General features: G+C 50.9%; 1 protein-coding gene, 1 long non-coding RNA gene and 1 other non-coding gene across 4 annotated transcripts; 2 read left to right on the top strand and 1 right to left on the bottom strand.

Annotated features, from left to right (window-relative positions):
- Positions 1–486: 486 nt before the first annotated feature.
- GLRX5 (glutaredoxin 5) lies at positions 487–7,249 on the bottom strand. The gene is made up of 2 exons (XM_070412608.1): positions 6,906–7,249; positions 487–1,089 (listed from the first exon to the last, which is right to left on the bottom strand). Exons 1-2 carry the CDS (start codon positions 7,204–7,206, stop codon positions 911–913), a joined length of 480 nt encoding a protein of 159 aa, XP_070268709.1. The 5' UTR covers positions 7,207–7,249; the 3' UTR covers positions 487–910.
- A 400-nt stretch (positions 7,250–7,649) lies between these two features.
- Positions 7,650–14,646, top strand: LOC139008866 (uncharacterized). Of its 2 annotated transcripts, XR_011471224.1 has the most exons (4): positions 7,650–7,741; positions 7,983–8,104; positions 9,319–10,259; positions 13,769–14,646. It is a non-coding gene; the product is annotated as an uncharacterized lncRNA (long non-coding RNA). The 2 variants fall into 2 exon arrangements; XR_011471223.1 differs by having other exon boundaries at positions 9,319–14,646.
- On the top strand, positions 8,300–8,572 carry LOC139001331 (small Cajal body-specific RNA 13). The gene has a single exon (XR_011469949.1). It is a non-coding gene; the product is annotated as a small Cajal body-specific RNA 13 (non-coding RNA).
- Positions 14,647–16,738: the final 2,092 nt, after the last annotated feature.

Raw genomic sequence — 16,738 nt, 5'->3', positions numbered from 1 at the left:
TCCAGCCTCACCTGCGCTTCTGGCCAGTCCGCCCAGCCCCCACCTGGCCTTCTCACATTCACAACGTCCTCCCCCTGGGAAATGACATCCATTTTAAAAAGATTTAATAGAAGGGTGTGAAAATCACACTTAATTTCTAAAATCAAAAGATCACAGGAACTAAACATCCTGATCGACTCCTATGCCTTCGCCTGACCCCAAAAGTGTGGGCGTTAGGAGGCAGGGCCTTAGGGCAGTGACTGGGCAATGAAGGGGGAGCCTCACTTGGGATTAGCGCCCTAATAAAAGGGACCCAGGAGCTTCCTAGAGAGGACATGGGGTGGAGGGCCGTGAGCCAGAGCAGGCCCCCACGACACCGGACCTGCCGAGCCACGATCCCCGATGCGCAGCCTGCAGAGCTGGGGAGTGATGTCTGGTCTGTAAGCCCCCAGGCTGGGTGGTTACAGCAGCAGGAACAGACTGAAAACAGACCATCGCTACTCAGAATGAACAGCTCACACACTGTATCCCTCGCGGTTTATTTTGAAAAACAACCCCTCGGTTATCATGGTCTCTCCCTTGCCCATCATTTTTCTTAAAGAACAAGTTACAAAAAGTTGGGGGGTATGTTATCTTTGCAGACTGACACACTGGCAGGGGATTCATGAATCACGACCCAAAAGCTCCTAGTCTTCCTCCTGAGTCAGGCAACAGCAAACGGCTATGAGAAGAAATCTGCTTACAGCAACAGGATAATTCGACGCCCAGCGCTGACAGTGCAGTGGTTATAATGAAGTTCACAGCCCTCAGCCCACACACCAGACACACAAACCACCGCTGCTTCCGGAGGGCGGGAGGGTCGGCGCCGGCAGCGGCCTGAGCAGCGACCCGCACGCGGTGAGGCTCCGGCGGCCCCTGCGCGGGCCCGCCCTCACTTGGAGTCCTGGTCTTGCTTTTCGTCTAGGAGGGCGGAGCGGATGCCCAGCTTTTTCAGTTCCTCCACCAGGTCCCCGTTCTGGTGCATCTGCAGGAGGATGTCACAGCCCCCCACAAACTCGCCGTTGAGGAACACCTGCGGGATGGTGGGCCAGTTGGAATAGTCTTTAATGCCTGTGGGGAAAGCACAGTTGTGTCACGGAAACGACAGAGCTGAACTGTCCACAGAGAACTCGTTTACCCGCCCCTGGCAGACCGGCGCCTCCGTGCCCCCCCGCTCGGGGACAAGTGCTCGCAGAGAGCAATGGCCACCGCTTAAACCCAACCCTGCCCACGACCAAGCGTGAGGCCTCAGGTGGTCGCTGAACCTCTCGCTGAGCCCCTCCCCTCCAGCTGTGATGGGACAGGAGTGAGGCTCCCGCGAAAGGCCCGGCACAGGCTGGGTTAACAGCAGGGAACCGGATCGGCGGTGGACGTCACAGAAGATACCCACAACCGAGAAGCAATGCCACAACTTCACTCCCAAGAGGAGGGCTGGCCATGGGGCCATCGTGGTGACACTGCCGAGGGAGGCCGGCCCCACCTGGGCCTGTCCAGGTTAGTGAATGTCACCAGCCACTTACGCACTGCTTTTGCCTTTATTAACCTTTGACCCAGAGAAACGCCCTTTCCCACGGCCGCGGACGGAGCCCTGCCCTGTGCAGCTGGAGGGGCGCTCGGGGCAGCGCTCAGCTCCGCAGACTCACAGGGTGAGCTGAGGGAGGGCGGTCCAGGCGAGGACCACTGGCCGGTGAGACAGGTGACCTGCAGCACACGTGCCAGGAGACAGCGCAGCCAGCGGCCGTTCTGTTCTGAGCCCAAGGAGACGATTATGACATAGTAAGAAGGAAATGTGGTTTCAACCCTGAGACAGAAAAACCCATTCCTTTCCCGTCCATCCTCACCATTATTCGGCCTGGGATCGGGCAGAGACCGGCAGAAACCGGCAGTCCAACATCCCCCAAGGGATGTAGCAGTGGGGCAGCGCCTCGCCACAACTCCACTGGGTAGGTAGCACGCACCACCGCAGCTGCACTCGCCAGCCCTGAGCCCGGAGTCTGTTGCTGGTCAGTCAGCTGAGCAGCGCTCCTGCTGTGGGAGCACACTGACCACCAGGGGGCAGCTCCTGCATTGAGTGTCTGCCCCATGGTGGTCAGTGTGCGTCGTCATAGCAACTGGTCATTCGGTCGCTTAAGCTTTATATCTAGACTAGAGGCCTGGTGCATGAAATTCGTGCATCGGGGGTTGGAGGGGGGTCCCTCAGCCCGGCCTGCACCCTCTCCAATATGGGACCCCTTGGGGGATGTCCAACTGCCGGCAGTCAGACATCATACCCCTTGCAATCCAAGACCGCTGGCTCCTAACGGCTCACCTGCCTGCCTACCTGATTGCCCCTAAACCCTCTGCCTGCCTGATCGCCCCTAACCACTCTGCCTGCCTGATGCCCCTAACTGTTCCCCTGCTGGCCTGATCGCCCCTAACTGCCCTCCCCTGCCGGCCTGATCGCCCCTAACTGCTCTCCCCTGCTGGCCTGATCCCCCTAACTGCTCTCCCCTGCCGGCCTGATATCCCCTAACTGCCTCTGCCTCAGCCCGGCCACCATGGCTTTGTCCGGAAGGACATCCAGAAGGCTGTCCAGAAGATGTCCCATCTAATTAGCATATTACCCTTTTATTAGTATAGATGTTGAGATGAAATATTCTTTTTAAAACATATCTAGGCAATAAACTTCTGTGTTGATTATGTTAAAACAGAGGATGGTCAAAAGCATGACATAAAAATCACTACAGAATATACGTGATATTTTCATACTTACATAGATAGGCAGTTATTTTTAAATGGTCAAAATGATTACAAAATAAACAAAGGAGAAAGGTCAACAGATTTTGCAAACAAAATAAAAACACAAGAACTGGTTCTTGATGCCCTATCATTTATTATCAAACATTTACTTTCCAAATAAAACGACCAATTTGAGTTCTATCACTGACGTCTAAAAAACAGCAACTCGCCCTAAATGGCAGCACAGCGAAGGCCCAGGCGGCCGAGGCCTTATCTTTCTCTCCCAGACGCACTGGAAGAAATGGTTGCCCCATCACAGCCCCGCCGAGCACACTTTTTCCCTGAACTCTTCTTGCTGAGGCACCGCTGATCCGTGATGTTATCATATTTTCAGAGGCACAACATGATGTTCGCAGACACTGGTCACACAGTAAGTCTAACATCTATCACCACACAGTTACAATGTTTTGTGTATGTATGTGATGAGAACTTCTAAGATCTATTCTCTTAGCAACTGCATTGCATACTTCTGAGTCACTCTGGGTGTCAAAATAAATAAATCAGCTAAGAGGTATGGGGTGACTGACAAAGGGCAAACTCCATGAAGACCAGAATGTCCTTATTTTACAGCGATGCCAGTTACAAATCTTCTTTTACTGTTATGATGACAGGATGGGTGTGGGAATTAAGACATGTTTAAAGTAAGTATGAACTTCTTTTTAATTCTTCTAACTTTCTTAAATGTCTTGTACATTTATGTACGTGAGCCATTTATGCGTGTGATATATCTGGTTTTTTTAATTATTAATACACTGTATTGAGCTTTCCATGATAATACCTATCCATTGACTCTTTAGGTGAGTGCCTACAGTTTTTGAAACACGCCAAAAATGAAAATAAACTGGCCGTCTGCGGGTCCCCCAAACCACACATCTAACCTAGACGGTACACTGCCGAGGAGCAGGCAGATTTGCTTCCATGGAGCATGTTTGAGAACCACAAGGACCAAAGCACCAGGCCTGTCTCATTCTTTAGACGTCATGTTGCAGACCACAGGTCCCGACTGCAAGGGAAGAGAAGGCTGCGCCACCAGGACCAATCCCACTGCCCAAACCACCAAACAAGCGGGCTTTCCAACCCCCTGAGCACCCGGCACGGAGCCAGGGGCGAGGGGACTGACCCCTTGCAAACCCTGAGAGAGCAGCCATGGTGCCCACTGACTGACAGTTTATCAAAACCCACCTTTCCTGCTGCTTTAGTGTTTAGATTAACGAGCGTGATGGGCAGCTGAGAGCTTTGGCATCTTTCTTAAAAAACATAAAAAGTCTGATTACAAGTTTAAATATTTAAGGAATACCCGATTCCTATAGAGCAGCAATTTCCAACCTTTTTCATCTCATGCACACATAAACTAATTACTACAATTCTGCGGCACACCAAAAAGTATTTTACATTTTTTTGCCCATCTACCAAAAAAAAAAAGGTATAAACTTGATTCATTCACACCGAATGACTATTGTATTGGCTGTTGTCATTTTTTAAATTTACTTTTTAAAAAATTAAATTTATTAGGATGACACTGGTCAACATGAAATGTAGGTTTCAGGTTGTTGTCATTTTTTATCTGACATCTAAGGGAGCAGAGGTCAGTGCCCCTGACTAAACAGTCAGGGCTGCATGTTTTAACAATTCTTGCGGCCAGCGGCTGCTGTAGAGAGAAGTGAGACGTCCAATGATAAAGACCACTGCCCACCAACTGAGAGTTAGAGTCCCATGGGGCACAGTGAACTGTTTAAACGTGGCTACGTTCTCTCACACCTCAATTTTCAAAAACTGCAATTTACAGCGATAGTTCTTACAAACTCCACTTGGAATACTCAGAATCAAAGCTAAACTCTTGAAAACTCAACAATTACACCCCAGAATGGATTGTAATGACCATCACATTTTATAAACAGTAGACAGTGATTCGATGTGGGACAGAAAGTGTCGATGGCAAAGCTACGTAACTGGGAAACATTAGGAATCGGGCGTTAGGAGGCTGTCTCATACACCGACTGCTCCCCCCAAAATTTAACACTCCAAGCACCAACACCGGGAGGAGAACATGCACTGGATGACTCCCTTCCAGAACTTTCGAAAGGAACTTTTCAAATCTATCACATTTCAGGACATCCTTCGTTCCTGGTTTGGACATAGGTGTTAAGGAACCATAACCAGCCCTTTTCCTGTAGGTTTCACTGCAGGAGCTTCGGAGTCCGATGCAGGGAATTCCCACGCTGCCACTTCCTTGGTTCTGGGACTTGGACAGTCCTGTCACCTATTTCTCCAGCTGCCCTGACCTAGGGAAGGACGCCAGGGGGGGCGGAGACACTTGATAGAGGGGAAGCGAAGCATGGGGCAGGGTGCACAAGGCAGCCACCGGCCTGCGGGTCAGCAGCCTGTGGCCTGCGAGCATGGACCCCCGGCCTCAGCTAAACCTGCCGCTCTCTTAGCCTGTTTCCTGACCTACAACATGGGAATAACTCTACGCCTCAGACTTACTATGCAGATGGAGTAACACATGACTGGCGAGGTGGATTAAGCTCCCACAGGGCCAGGGACAATGATTTTTTGCAGGCTTTAAAGGGCAGGCTGGAACGTCCCGCCTCTGCTCTACACCTTTGGGCCAAATCTGGTCCATTTCCTGTTCTTGTAAATAAAGTTTACTTGGAGCTTAGCCATGCTTATTCATGTATGCATGATTCCTGACTGCTTTCATGCTGCAACAGCTGAGCTGAATGGCTGCCACAGAGATTGCACAGTCCATGAAGACGAATGTATTTACTCTCTGTCCCTTTTCAGAGGACTAGAGACTACACTGAGTGGCCAGATTATTATAACCACACCATCAGTACTTCGTTGGGCCACCTTTTGCCTTCAGTACTGCGGCGATTCTTCTTGGCATTGACTCCGCGAGATGTGGAAAGGTGATGCGAGGAATCTGACACCATGCCTGATGAATAGCACTGTCCAGTTCTGTGAGATTTGATGGTTGTGGAGCCAGCGGCCTGATGGCTCTTTTAACTTCGTCCCACAAATGCTCAATTGGATTGAGATCTGGTGATTGTGGGGGCCACCTAAGCAAGGTAAGGTCTCCCTCATGTTCTTGAAACCACTCCTGCACAATACGCGCACCGTGGCATGGCGCACTGTCTTGTTGGAAGAAGCCATCTCCATTGGGATTCGCCATCAACATGATAGGATGAACCTGATCAGCAGCGATACTTAGGTATGTTGTGCTATTCAGACATTTCTAATGGTCTGGCCCTTTAGCAACTTCAGCGCGAAATTATAGCTAATTTGCCTACAAACGTCCCGTGGTCACAATAATCTGGCCACTCAGCGTATATACTCGGGAGTGAAGAGCTGGCCCGCAGCTTTGTTCACCTTCAACTCGACTAGGTACTGACAGTCATTGCCCCAAAGTGAGGAAACTATCTTATACTCTCATCTCCCGCGTAGGAGACGGAGACACACACACACACACACACACACACACACACGCCTCCTTATCGGACTTCTGAAGTGCGCTGGGTCACTGTTTGTTACTGTTGCCTCCCACACCCTCCCTGCCCCGATGGCACGCCCATTCTCCCACACCAGGCCCCGCTCACACCAGCCCAAACGCGGAGGCAACAACACAGGATGGTCCCTGATACCCTGAACCTGGAAGCCCGAGAGCCCAGCCTCGGGCGGACCTCACTGCCCAGGACAACAGCGACTTCGGCCCCACCGCCCACCGCACAGCTCCTTCTCCACCCACCAGACAGGCCGGCGTCCTCCAAGGACCCCCAAGTGCCCACCTCCCGGGCTCTTACTCTCTCCCTCCCCCTCCCACCGCCCCCGCCTGCAGAGCCCGGGTGCGGCCGCTGACCACTCTCCTGGGCAGCCTGAGAACTCGCCCCGAAACGCCGATTTCAGCTCCGCGTGAGGATCGTGAGCCGCGGGGACTGTCCCCGCTGCCCAAGCTGGCAACAGTGCCCGAGCCCAGATCCTCACCGCGTTCAAGTCACTCCCGGCCCCACCCAGGCCCTAATGCAACAGGACCCCGCGCCCTAACCTTGCTCCAACCCCTGACGACCCCCCCCCCCCCCCCGCCCCGCCACCCCGCGCCCGGCGGCCCTGACCTTGCCGGAGCTGGGGGTCGTCCAGCACGTTGTAGGCCGCGTAGTCGCTCACGCCGTGCAGCCGCAGGATCTGCACCACCGCGTTGCTGAAGCCGCACTGGGGCTGCTCCGGCGTGCCCTTGAGGAAGACCACCACCTTGTCCTTCTTCACCATCGCGTCCAGCCGCTCCGCCGAGCCGCCGCCGCCGCCGCCGCCGCCCGAGCCGGCCGACCGCACGCCCGGGTCCCGCAGGACGCCGCCGCCCGCGCCGCGCCCCCAGCGGAGCAGAGCCGCCGCCGCCCGGCCCAGAGACCCACTCATCCCGCACGCCCGCCGGAACGCTCTACGGCCGGGGACCTCGGCTCGCCACCCGGAGCCTTGCCCCGCCCCGCCGCGGCCCGGCCCGCCCCCCGAGGGCCCTCATTGAGCCGGCGCCGAGCAGCTCTCCGTGATTGGAGAAAGCTGGCTCACAACTACTCGAGTCTTCCAATCCCGTCACTCGCCCCGCCCCGACAGGTTGAAGGTGGTCCTTACGCCTGAGCCGCATCCTACAGCCTTCTCATTGGCCCTCGGCAGCCGCTTTGCTAGCTGATTGGAGAGAGTGGATGTCCATCAGGGTCACGCTCCGCGACCGGGGAGGGTAGAGGGGCCTGATGGGATGGTCCGGGGGACTGGGAAAGGCTCGGGGCGGGGTTCCGCCGCCCCGCGGGACGCCGGGAAGGGGTCACTTTCAGAGAAAGGTTCCGGTTCCGGTTCAGGTAGTGGTTGAGTTGCTACGGCAACGCGGCTGGCGGGTTCCTCCGTGGCGGGCGGTAACTGGGCTGGAGGAGGCCTAGGTGCACCTTTCCCAGCCTTGGTGAGCGGCTCCGGTGCCTCCCTAAGGCCGCGACCGAATGCGGCCGTTCTTGGCGGAAGCCGGGCCGGGCAGTGGCGGACAGGCCTGCCCGGGGCTGCGTCATCGGGCCTGGCCACACGTCCCGGCTCTCCTGGCCCCGCTGCCCACGTGGGGGGGGGGGGGGGGGCAGGTCTAGACCTGGCCCACTGGCTCCGGCCTCTGGCTCTCGTTTATTTTTCTAAAGAAAACCCTTTTATTTTAGAAGTTTGTAAAGCGCTCTCGTCTGAGTGATCCCACCTGGGTTTGGGGTTCGCTGACCTTCCTCCCCGTTGAATGGGCAACGGAGACGGGAGCTGGCTCGTTGGACCAACGTTTTGTGAGCAGGTGCGCGCGCGGCAAGGAGCGAGCGGGGACATGAGAGGCAGGTGCACGGCCACGTGGGGGTGCGGAGTACAGGAAGGAGGGCCCGTCGCCGCCTCCGGTCTCCGTGGCATTAGATGGGGGCTGACTTCGCGCCCCGGCCCGCGATTTGAGTCTGTGCTCCTGCGGGTGGGAGTCGGGGAGGGCGGGTCGCCGCGTGGCCTGCAGTCTTGGAGCCGCGCTGGGTTGGCGGTACCCGAGGGCACACCAGACTTGCAGGAAAAGCAAACCCCGGAGGAAGCTGAGGCATGGCTGCTCGAGGGCCAGCCTGCCATGTGCAATGTTCCTCTGATAGTTCCCGGACGCTGTTGCCACGGCGATAGTGACTGTCCGTGTCATTATCTATCCACCAACAGTGAGAGAAGCTTTGCAGTCGAGATATTGTTTAACAGATGGAGTGGTTTCTGTTGGACACTAAGTACTGCTACAAAGGACTGTTTTTTAAAAAGTTGTGTCTGGGGGTGACCTGTTTATGCTTTGGAGGTGCCCGAATTCAGAAAGTAAGTACAGGTGCTGTCAGCAAGGGAACCTTCCAACTCATCCTTCAGTGTGAAACTTGAGCCTGATAAAGTGAAAATAAACTCAAGACTATGTGGGGGTGTGGGGGGAAGGGGCTCCCGTCTCCGCATCCAGCACAGGGGCGTGGGGGGCGGGGGAAGAGAGCCGGTTCCTTTAAGTAGGAGTCGCTTTTGGGATTAGAGAAATGAAAAGACAGACACAGAAATAGAGGGAGAAGCTGGATCTGGGTGGCTTCTGTTCTCTCTAGCGGAGAGACCCAGCACCGAAGCAGCGTGTTTGTTTTATAGCCCAAATTCCCCAAAATATCAGGAGGTTTCACCAAAACTCAAGGGAGGTATTCCTGGTGCTTGACTGGATTTACATAATAAAAACCCATTCCCGGCCACCTGGGCTTTGAAGAGTTGAGCTGAAGGCATTCTCACCTTTTAGTCAGAAATGCCCCCAAGGTAGGGCTGTGCCCACGCCTTGGGTTCAGTCAGCATGGCTTAAGGAGAACCATGGCACCTTCCCTGGCAGGGGGCCTCCCACACAAGACGGTACTCAGAAGTGCTCCTCAGTGACCCGTCAGGGGGATTGATGTTTGGTAGTTTTCCAATGTGGGACCCAAAGTTGATCAGCTTCTTAAAGGATCCCCCCCACCCCTCCTTTGATGATTCCAGGTAAATCAGAGGCACTTGCACCAGGAACGGAAATACACAGGAAACAGCCGATGCAGAAGCAGAACCGAAGTCCAGCATGTGGTGAATTTAACAGTAGAGAATATATTATTTCCCAAACCACCTAACTTTTACTCATGCTTGTATTATAGTAAGATGTGTAGGGTTTTTTAAAAAATAAATATTGGCGATTTGCTCCTGAAAATGTAAATTGTTTATTGCCTGCCCTAAACCACGTACTCCGGCTTTTGTGTACTGCTATCCCTTACCTGGAGGGTAATACTGGCTTCGCAAGGGTGGTTGTCTTTTCTGCTGCCAGGTGTTAACACATTGTGTACCGCTCACGAGTTTTCTCGTGTTTCTCGGGCCATCTGTTAAGGACTGCTCACGAGTGTTCTCGTTTTTTCACGCGCCATCTGTTATGGGCCTTAGATGTCAACACACTGTCTTGTCCACTGTGGGGTGTGGCTACAGTGTTTTGGCCAGGTTCAAGCCTCAGACTAATGAAAGGACAGGGTCTTCTCACTGCCACGTGCAAGTCCCAGCTGGAGGGCAGGGCTCTCCCAGCACAATCATAGCCAACGGCTGTGGTTGTAAGCTTGAACCTATGGTCTGAACATGTAGCCCCACATGCCTTGTGGTAGAGTTCAGGTGCATATAGATGAGTGGGGTTGAAACTCACGAGAATGCTGTAAACAACGTGATTACGCCCCTACTTTGCCTCGTGGCATCTGCTATAAAGTAAAGACACGGCTGTGGGCGCTGGCGTTGTCTCCTCTTCAGGGAGCAGCATCCCACTGAGACCCAGCTATTATTCTCTTGTCTGTCTTTTCTTAATCCTTTCACCTCCTCCCCCCCCCCCCCCACTCAGAGACACCCTTGGCCGTGCTGGCACAGCACAGTCCACATTGAATGAAGTGATCTCATTGGTGGAAACCGTGCAGGTCAGTCTACGAAAAACTATATAATTGCACGAACCCATAAAGCATTGCAGTTACATTGTATTTTGGTCATTCGAATGGTCTTCGTCTTCAAGTTCCGGGCGCTTTTAGAAATGCCCTCTCTCAGGAAAAGGAAGGAAACCAACGAAACTGATACACTTCCGGAAGTATTTAACGATAATTTATCAGATATTCCTAGTGAGATCGAAGATGCGGATGACTGTTTTGACGATTCCGGAGACGATTCTACTGATCCTACTGACAGTGAAATTATTAGGAAGCCCAAGGTGGCGGTGCTTTCAAGTGATTCGGACACTGACGAAGCTACTGATAATTGTTGGTCTGAAATTGACACACCACCACGCTTACAAATGTTTGAAGGTCATGCTGGGGTCACTACATTTCCGTCTCAGTGTGACTCTGTACCCTCTGTGACCCATCTCTTTTTTGGTGATGAATTGTTTGAGCTGTTGTGCAAAGAGCTGTCCAACTATCACGATCAAACCGCAATGAAACGCAAAACACAATCTAGAACACTAAAGTGGTCTCCGGTTACACAGAAGGACATCAAGAAATTCCTTGGCCTAATTATTCTGATGGGTCAAACAAGAAAAGATAGCTTGAAAGACTATTGGTCAACAGATCCTTTGATATGTACCCCTATATTTCCACAGACAATGAGTCGCCATAGATTTGAGCAGATATGGACATTCTGGCATTTCAATGATAACGCCAAAATGGACAGTCGCTCGGGGAGACTTTTCAAGATCCAACCTGTGCTGAATTATTTCCTGCGTAAATTTCGAACAATATACAAACCAAAGCAACAGTTGTCTTTGGACGAGGGAATGATTCCATGGAGAGGACGTTTCAAATTTCGCACGTACAACCCAGCAAAAATAACAAAACACGGTTTACTTGTTCGGATGGTGTGTGAGAGTGACACCGGCTATATCTGCAATATGGAGATATACACTGCTGAAGGAAGGAAATTGCAAGAAACTGTTCTTTCAGTCCTTGGACCCTATCTTGGCATCTGGCACCATATTTACCAGGATAATTATTACAATGCTACAGCTACTGCTGAATTGCTGCTGCAGAACAAAACTAGAGTCTGTGGGACTATTAGGGAGAGTAGAGGTTTACCACCAAATTTGAAAATGAAAACATCAAGAATGAAGAAAGGTGACATAATATTTTCCAGAAAAGGCGATATTCTTCTCCTAGCATGGAAAGACAAGCGGGTTGTCCGAATGATATCAACGATCCATGACACTTCTGTCTCGACAACAGGAAAAAAAATAGAAAAACGGGAGAGAATATTGTAAAACCTACCTGCATCAAGGAATACAATGCCCACATGAAAGGCGTTGACCGTGCGGATCAATTCCTTTCGTGTTGTTCCATTCTAAGGAAAACGATGAAATGGACAAAAAAAGTAGTGCTGTACCTTATAAACTGTGGACTTTTCAATTCATTTAGAGTGTACAACGTCCTCAATCCACAAGCAAAAATGAAGTATAAACAGTTTCTGCTATCGGTGGCGAGAGACTGGATAACGGATGACAATAATGAAGGCTCTCCGGAACCAGAGACAAATCTGTCCAGCCCTTCCCCTGGGGGTGCAAGGAGAGCACCTCGTAAAGATCCACCCAAAAGGTTGTCAGGTGATATGAAGCAGCATGAACCTACGTGTATTCCAGCGAGTGGAAAGAAAAAATTTCCTACGAGAGCCTGCAGGGTTTGTGCCGCCCATGGAAAAAGGAGCGAATCTAGATACTTATGTAAATTTTGTTTGGTCCCTCTTCATAGAGAAAAATGTTTTACGCAGTACCATACGTTAAAAAAGTACTAGGAACTTTAATTGTTTAATTGTTTTTGTAAATAAAAGTGTTATAATTATTGAAAAACAACACCTAACGTGCATTATGATCTGTAGTTATGATGATTTAAATAACATGCAGTTTGCCCAAAAACGTGCGGTCCCTGGTGTATGTCTTGCAGGGGTCCTCAAACTACGGCCCGCGGGCCACATGCGGCCCGCCAAAACCATTTATCCGGCCCGCCGGGTGTTTTTGCCGCCGCTGCCTGTTGCTTAGCAGCCGACTAGTTTTATTTTTAAACTATAGTCCGGCCCTCCAACGGTCTGAGGGACAGTGAACTGGCCCCCTGTTTAAAAAGTTTGAGGACCCCTGTAGAGATTTCTATGTGGTACGTAATGTGTTAAGTTGAGAATACAGCTGTCACTGAAGATTAGGAGTAATCCTTGAGCAAGAAGAATGCAAAGCCTGTGTTTTGAGAGTATAAGGAGCCTAAGTGGATGTAAGCTGTGTGTGCTCTTTGGGAGGCAGGGGGTAGGGAGGGGGGGCTTTGCCAGCAGCTCGAGGCAGGAAAAGAAATCAGGTCTAAACCAAAGAATTGGAATGATACACCTGCATTTAAGTTTTGAACTGGCGCCCGACCAGGGACTGAGTTCTATGACAAGGGACTGAGTTATGAGGAACAGGCCAGAGTTCGGGGGAATTAAAAAGTGGTCAGGTGAAAGGAAGCTCCAAGGCGCGCAGAGAGTAAGCTTAAAAAACAAAAGTAAGAAAATAAGAAGTTAAGCTTAAACAGCAAAAGTAAGTGGTAGAAATAAGCTGTAGAAGTAAGAAATAAGTAGAAATAAGTGGTAGGAATAGAGAGTAAGCTTAAAAAGCAAAAGTAAGATAAGGCCAAAAAACAAAAATAAGGTAGGGAGCCGAAGTGTGTCTTTTCTCAATCCTTTCACCCCCTACTCAGGATCACCAGGGCCTGAGTTTTGGCCGTAAGAAGTGGCGTCGGAACAGGACTGAGTTCAGGGGAATTTAAAAAGTGGTCAGGTGAAGGGAGGCTCCAAGGCACGCAGAGAGCTTAAAAAGCAAAAGTAAGAAGGCCAAAAAACAAAAATAAGGTAGGGAGCCGAAGTGTGGTAATATTAGCTCGGTGTAAAACTTGGGAAATTCAGATCCCAGGAAGGGGATCACTAAAAGTAAGGCTAAAAAGCAGAAAGTAAGGCTAAAAAGCAAAAGTAAGGAAGGGCACGAGGTTTGGTAATAGCTCGGTGTAAAACATGGGGCAGTGCTTAATTGAAGCATTTTTAAATTTCTTAAGGAGAGAATAAGTAAAAAATAGACAAGAAATAAGGTAGAAAAGCATAAAAAGAAGTGGATCCATAAAAACAGAAGAAAAAAAAGCGGTAGAAATAAGCAGTAGAAAATAAGCCTCGTAGGTTTTGTTAAGCTAAAGATAGGTAAGGTAGAAATAAGCTGTAGGAATAGAGAAATAAGTAGAAGTAAGTGATAGAAAATAAGAAGTAATTAGGAGGTACAAAATAAGGTAGATATCTCCTAGGTTTTGTTTAAGCCACTGTAAAGCAGAAGATGGCTGTGGTGGATGTTTAAGGAAGTAATTTTTTATTTAGACCTAGATTGTAAGCTCTTGCAGAAGTTGCATTGTTTCTAGGCTTTGGTTATCTTTGTTTGTGTGACCAGATGGCTCCCTGGGACTTTGGGTCCATGTGAGACGCCAGACTCAGAGTTGGAGGTCTCCAGCTCTGCAGGACCGAGGGCTGCTCGTTTCCATGCAGCAGCGGCTAAAGAAGCTGAGAAGGGACCGGACTTCCACCTGTGCGGACAGGGCTGATTTGACTGGGACTGGTGCGAACTCAGTGCCGAGGTCAACCGTCCAAACAGCCTGATCCAGGAGACTGGCTTTGCATCAACGACATCTTTGCATCGGCGGGATATCAGCATGGAGTCAGCTGAAGAAGATGGCGACTGAGGCCAAGCAGATGTTAGAAAAGCAAGTGGAAGCTATGCTAGCGTTGGTGAACTGTCAGTTTTCTGTAAAATCTTGCGGAGCTAACTCTAAGGACTTTGAGTAAGATATCCTGAAAACGTTAACATGTTTGTAGTTTGGTTTTGCATTGGTATTGCTTTGTTAGCCAGAGTTTTGTTCTCTCTTGTTAACATTGCTGTTAATGGTTTTGCTAAAAGCCAAAAGTCTGTTTTGATGATGCTGAATAATTTATTTAGAGTTTTTTGGATAATATAAATGGGCGCGTTTAAAAACAAAAGTAAAGGGGGATATATGGGGCCTCTCATTGCCACGTGCAAGTCCCAGCTGGAGGGCAGGGCCCTCCCAGCACAATTATAGCCAACAGCTATGGTTGTAAGCTGGAACCTGTGGTGCGAACACGTGCCTTGTGCTAGAGTTCGGGTGCATATAGTTGAGTGAGGTTGGAACTCACAAGAATGCTGTAAACAATGTGATCACGCCCCTACTTTGCCTCATGGCATCTGCTATAAAATAAAGACACGGCTTGTGGGCGCCGTCTCCTCATCAGGGAGCAGTGTCCCACCGAGACCCAGCTTTCATTCTCTTGTCTGTCTTTTCTCAATCCTTTCACCCCCCCCACTCAGGGTCACTGAACCAGGCTGAGCTGGCATGGCACATAAGGCGCCCTGGGGCTGAGTATGCCATGGCCGTGCCGGCTCCCCACATTGAACAAAGGAAGCAAAAATATAAAATGTTGAACAAAGTCATTTCTATCTTTGAGTTAAAACCACTCTTGGAGTATTGGCTCCAAACATCACTGATTTTTGAAAGAAAATAGTATTCAAAATATTTCTTTGAAAGCATCAAACTCATGTATGATTTGGCATTTTAGTGTTGAGATTTCTCTTTAGGAATTCTATAACAAAAACATGATACAAACGTACTCTTCAAACAGTTGCCAGAAATCTGCACTTGTGCTCAAACATGTGGGTGTTTTGAACACATAAGTCAATAATCTTTATCCGTTGCTGATCTTTCCCCTGTGGGCATTGACAGGAAGAGGAGTGGAAGTACACAGAAGCTTAGGAGAACCCTGGCATGGTCACAAGATATAATTAGACCCCAAACAAAATAATCAAGGCATGTAAATGTGCTGACTCAGGCATCCTAAACATGTTTTTCTTTCCTGCACTTATTTATAGATAAGGCTGTACTATATTTGGTAAAATTTCTCCTTGCCACCCACTTCTCCAAAAGCAAATTCACATGGAGCCATAGTTACAAGCCTTGCCAATTTGTGATGGTGTCTTCCCAGGTACCAGCCGCGAAGGAGGACGCGGTCACTGAGCCTGCGATGACGCTTTCTGTGACCTCTGGGCGCGTGTGCTCTGCGCCCTGGCGTCGGCGCTGGCCATGCTTCCTCCAGACAGAGCGTGTCTGCGCACAGGACGTGCGACACAGGAGCGACTGCGTCGGAGCTGGCACAGCGTTCTGTAAAGTGTCCTTTTAAGACAAAAGTAGCTGCTTGGGCTGCACAAGGGGGAGAGCCGCACACACTCCTGAGCTGAGCTGGCATTGGGGACCCAGAGTTGCAGCGGGAACCTGAAGCCCTGGGGCACCTCGCTGCTGTCAGGAACTTCAGAGCCTCACTGCGGCCCTGGAAGCGCTGACTCCCCACCTGCCCTGAAGAGCAGGTCACATGGAGAGCAAGGCCGCCCGCCCCGGGGAATCTGCTAATCCCTAAGGCAAAGATAGAAATGCCTGCTGGGTCTCACTCCCTCTCCTGACACAGGCAGCTGTTTTTGTAAAAACTCCTCTGGCCCTGAGAGTGGCCTCCGTCAGTGGGCTCTGCTGAGAGACCAGCAGGCAGGCCCGCTGGGCCCGGCTCCCTCTGTAAGGGGAAGGAAGCCGTGTGCTCTAAGTGGGTTGCTCAGCCTAGGACCAGAGTGGGAGATACGGTGGAAACGGATTCTCCGGAAAAGCACTTATGAAAAGCCCCGAGCCCACAGCAGAACCGGATCCAGCGCCGGGAGGTGAAGTGTAGACATGTGACGTGAGCCTGGGTTCGCGTCCCTGAATGCTTAGGAGTTCTTGATTCTCCGTGGGATTTTCCACCCTCTGTGTTCCTTGGTTTGTGAAAAATGTGTGATGTCTGCGAACAGTTATTTTGAGGCATCTTTCCCTAAGGGCTGCCGAGTTGAAGGAGCCGATGGATTTGTACTCTGCTGCTAAATATTCACCCCCAGAACCATAGTCTTGCACCAGCAGCAGCCGTGTTGCTCTTGAGACAGGCCTTGTGCGCCTGCACCATTCGGACCTCACCCCTAACCCTGGCGTAAAGGTTCTCGGGTGTTTGGTCCCAAAATTAGGTTCGAGTTGCGGTGTTGGTGGAGGGCATCTCTGTGACAGACTTGAGCGCTCTGGTTCCTCCGGGAGCTGTGTTGCTCCGTCACACTCCTTGAAGTCGTACTGCTCACGGAAATGAAATCCTCCCGAGCTGCCTGCACCGGCGCTGCCGTGGGTGCATCAGGCACACGTGGGGTTGTGACGCCTCGGAACTAAGAGGACACACTTTCAACCTGAAGCCCAATGAGAACAACGGAAACCGCAGGTTCCGCGTCTGCGAGCTTCCCTTTCCTTCGTCCCCTCGCGTCTGTTCCGCATGGAGGCCCAGCTCCAGGCTC

This window comes from Myotis yumanensis, unplaced genomic scaffold (genome assembly GCF_028538775.1).
Source record: "Myotis yumanensis isolate MYYU_CA2020_CCGP unplaced genomic scaffold, mMyoYum1.0.hap1 SCAF_1, whole genome shotgun sequence".
NCBI lineage: Eukaryota > Metazoa > Chordata > Mammalia > Chiroptera > Vespertilionidae > Myotis > Myotis yumanensis.
The sequence above is the reverse complement of the archived record's forward strand: the minus strand, read 5'-3'. Positions and strand labels throughout refer to the sequence as shown.

What these genes read in the sequence shown, in the direction of transcription:
- GLRX5 (XM_070412608.1), bottom strand. Translation starts at nt 7,206, where the DNA reads ATGAGTGGGTCTCTGGGCCGGGCGGCGGCGGCTCTGCTCCGCTGGGGG. An exon ending in CGACCCCCAGCTCCGGCAAG is followed by an intron (nt 1,090 to 6,905) that starts GTCAGGGCCGCC and finishes CTTTCCCCACAG; the next exon opens with GCATTAAAGACTATTCCAAC.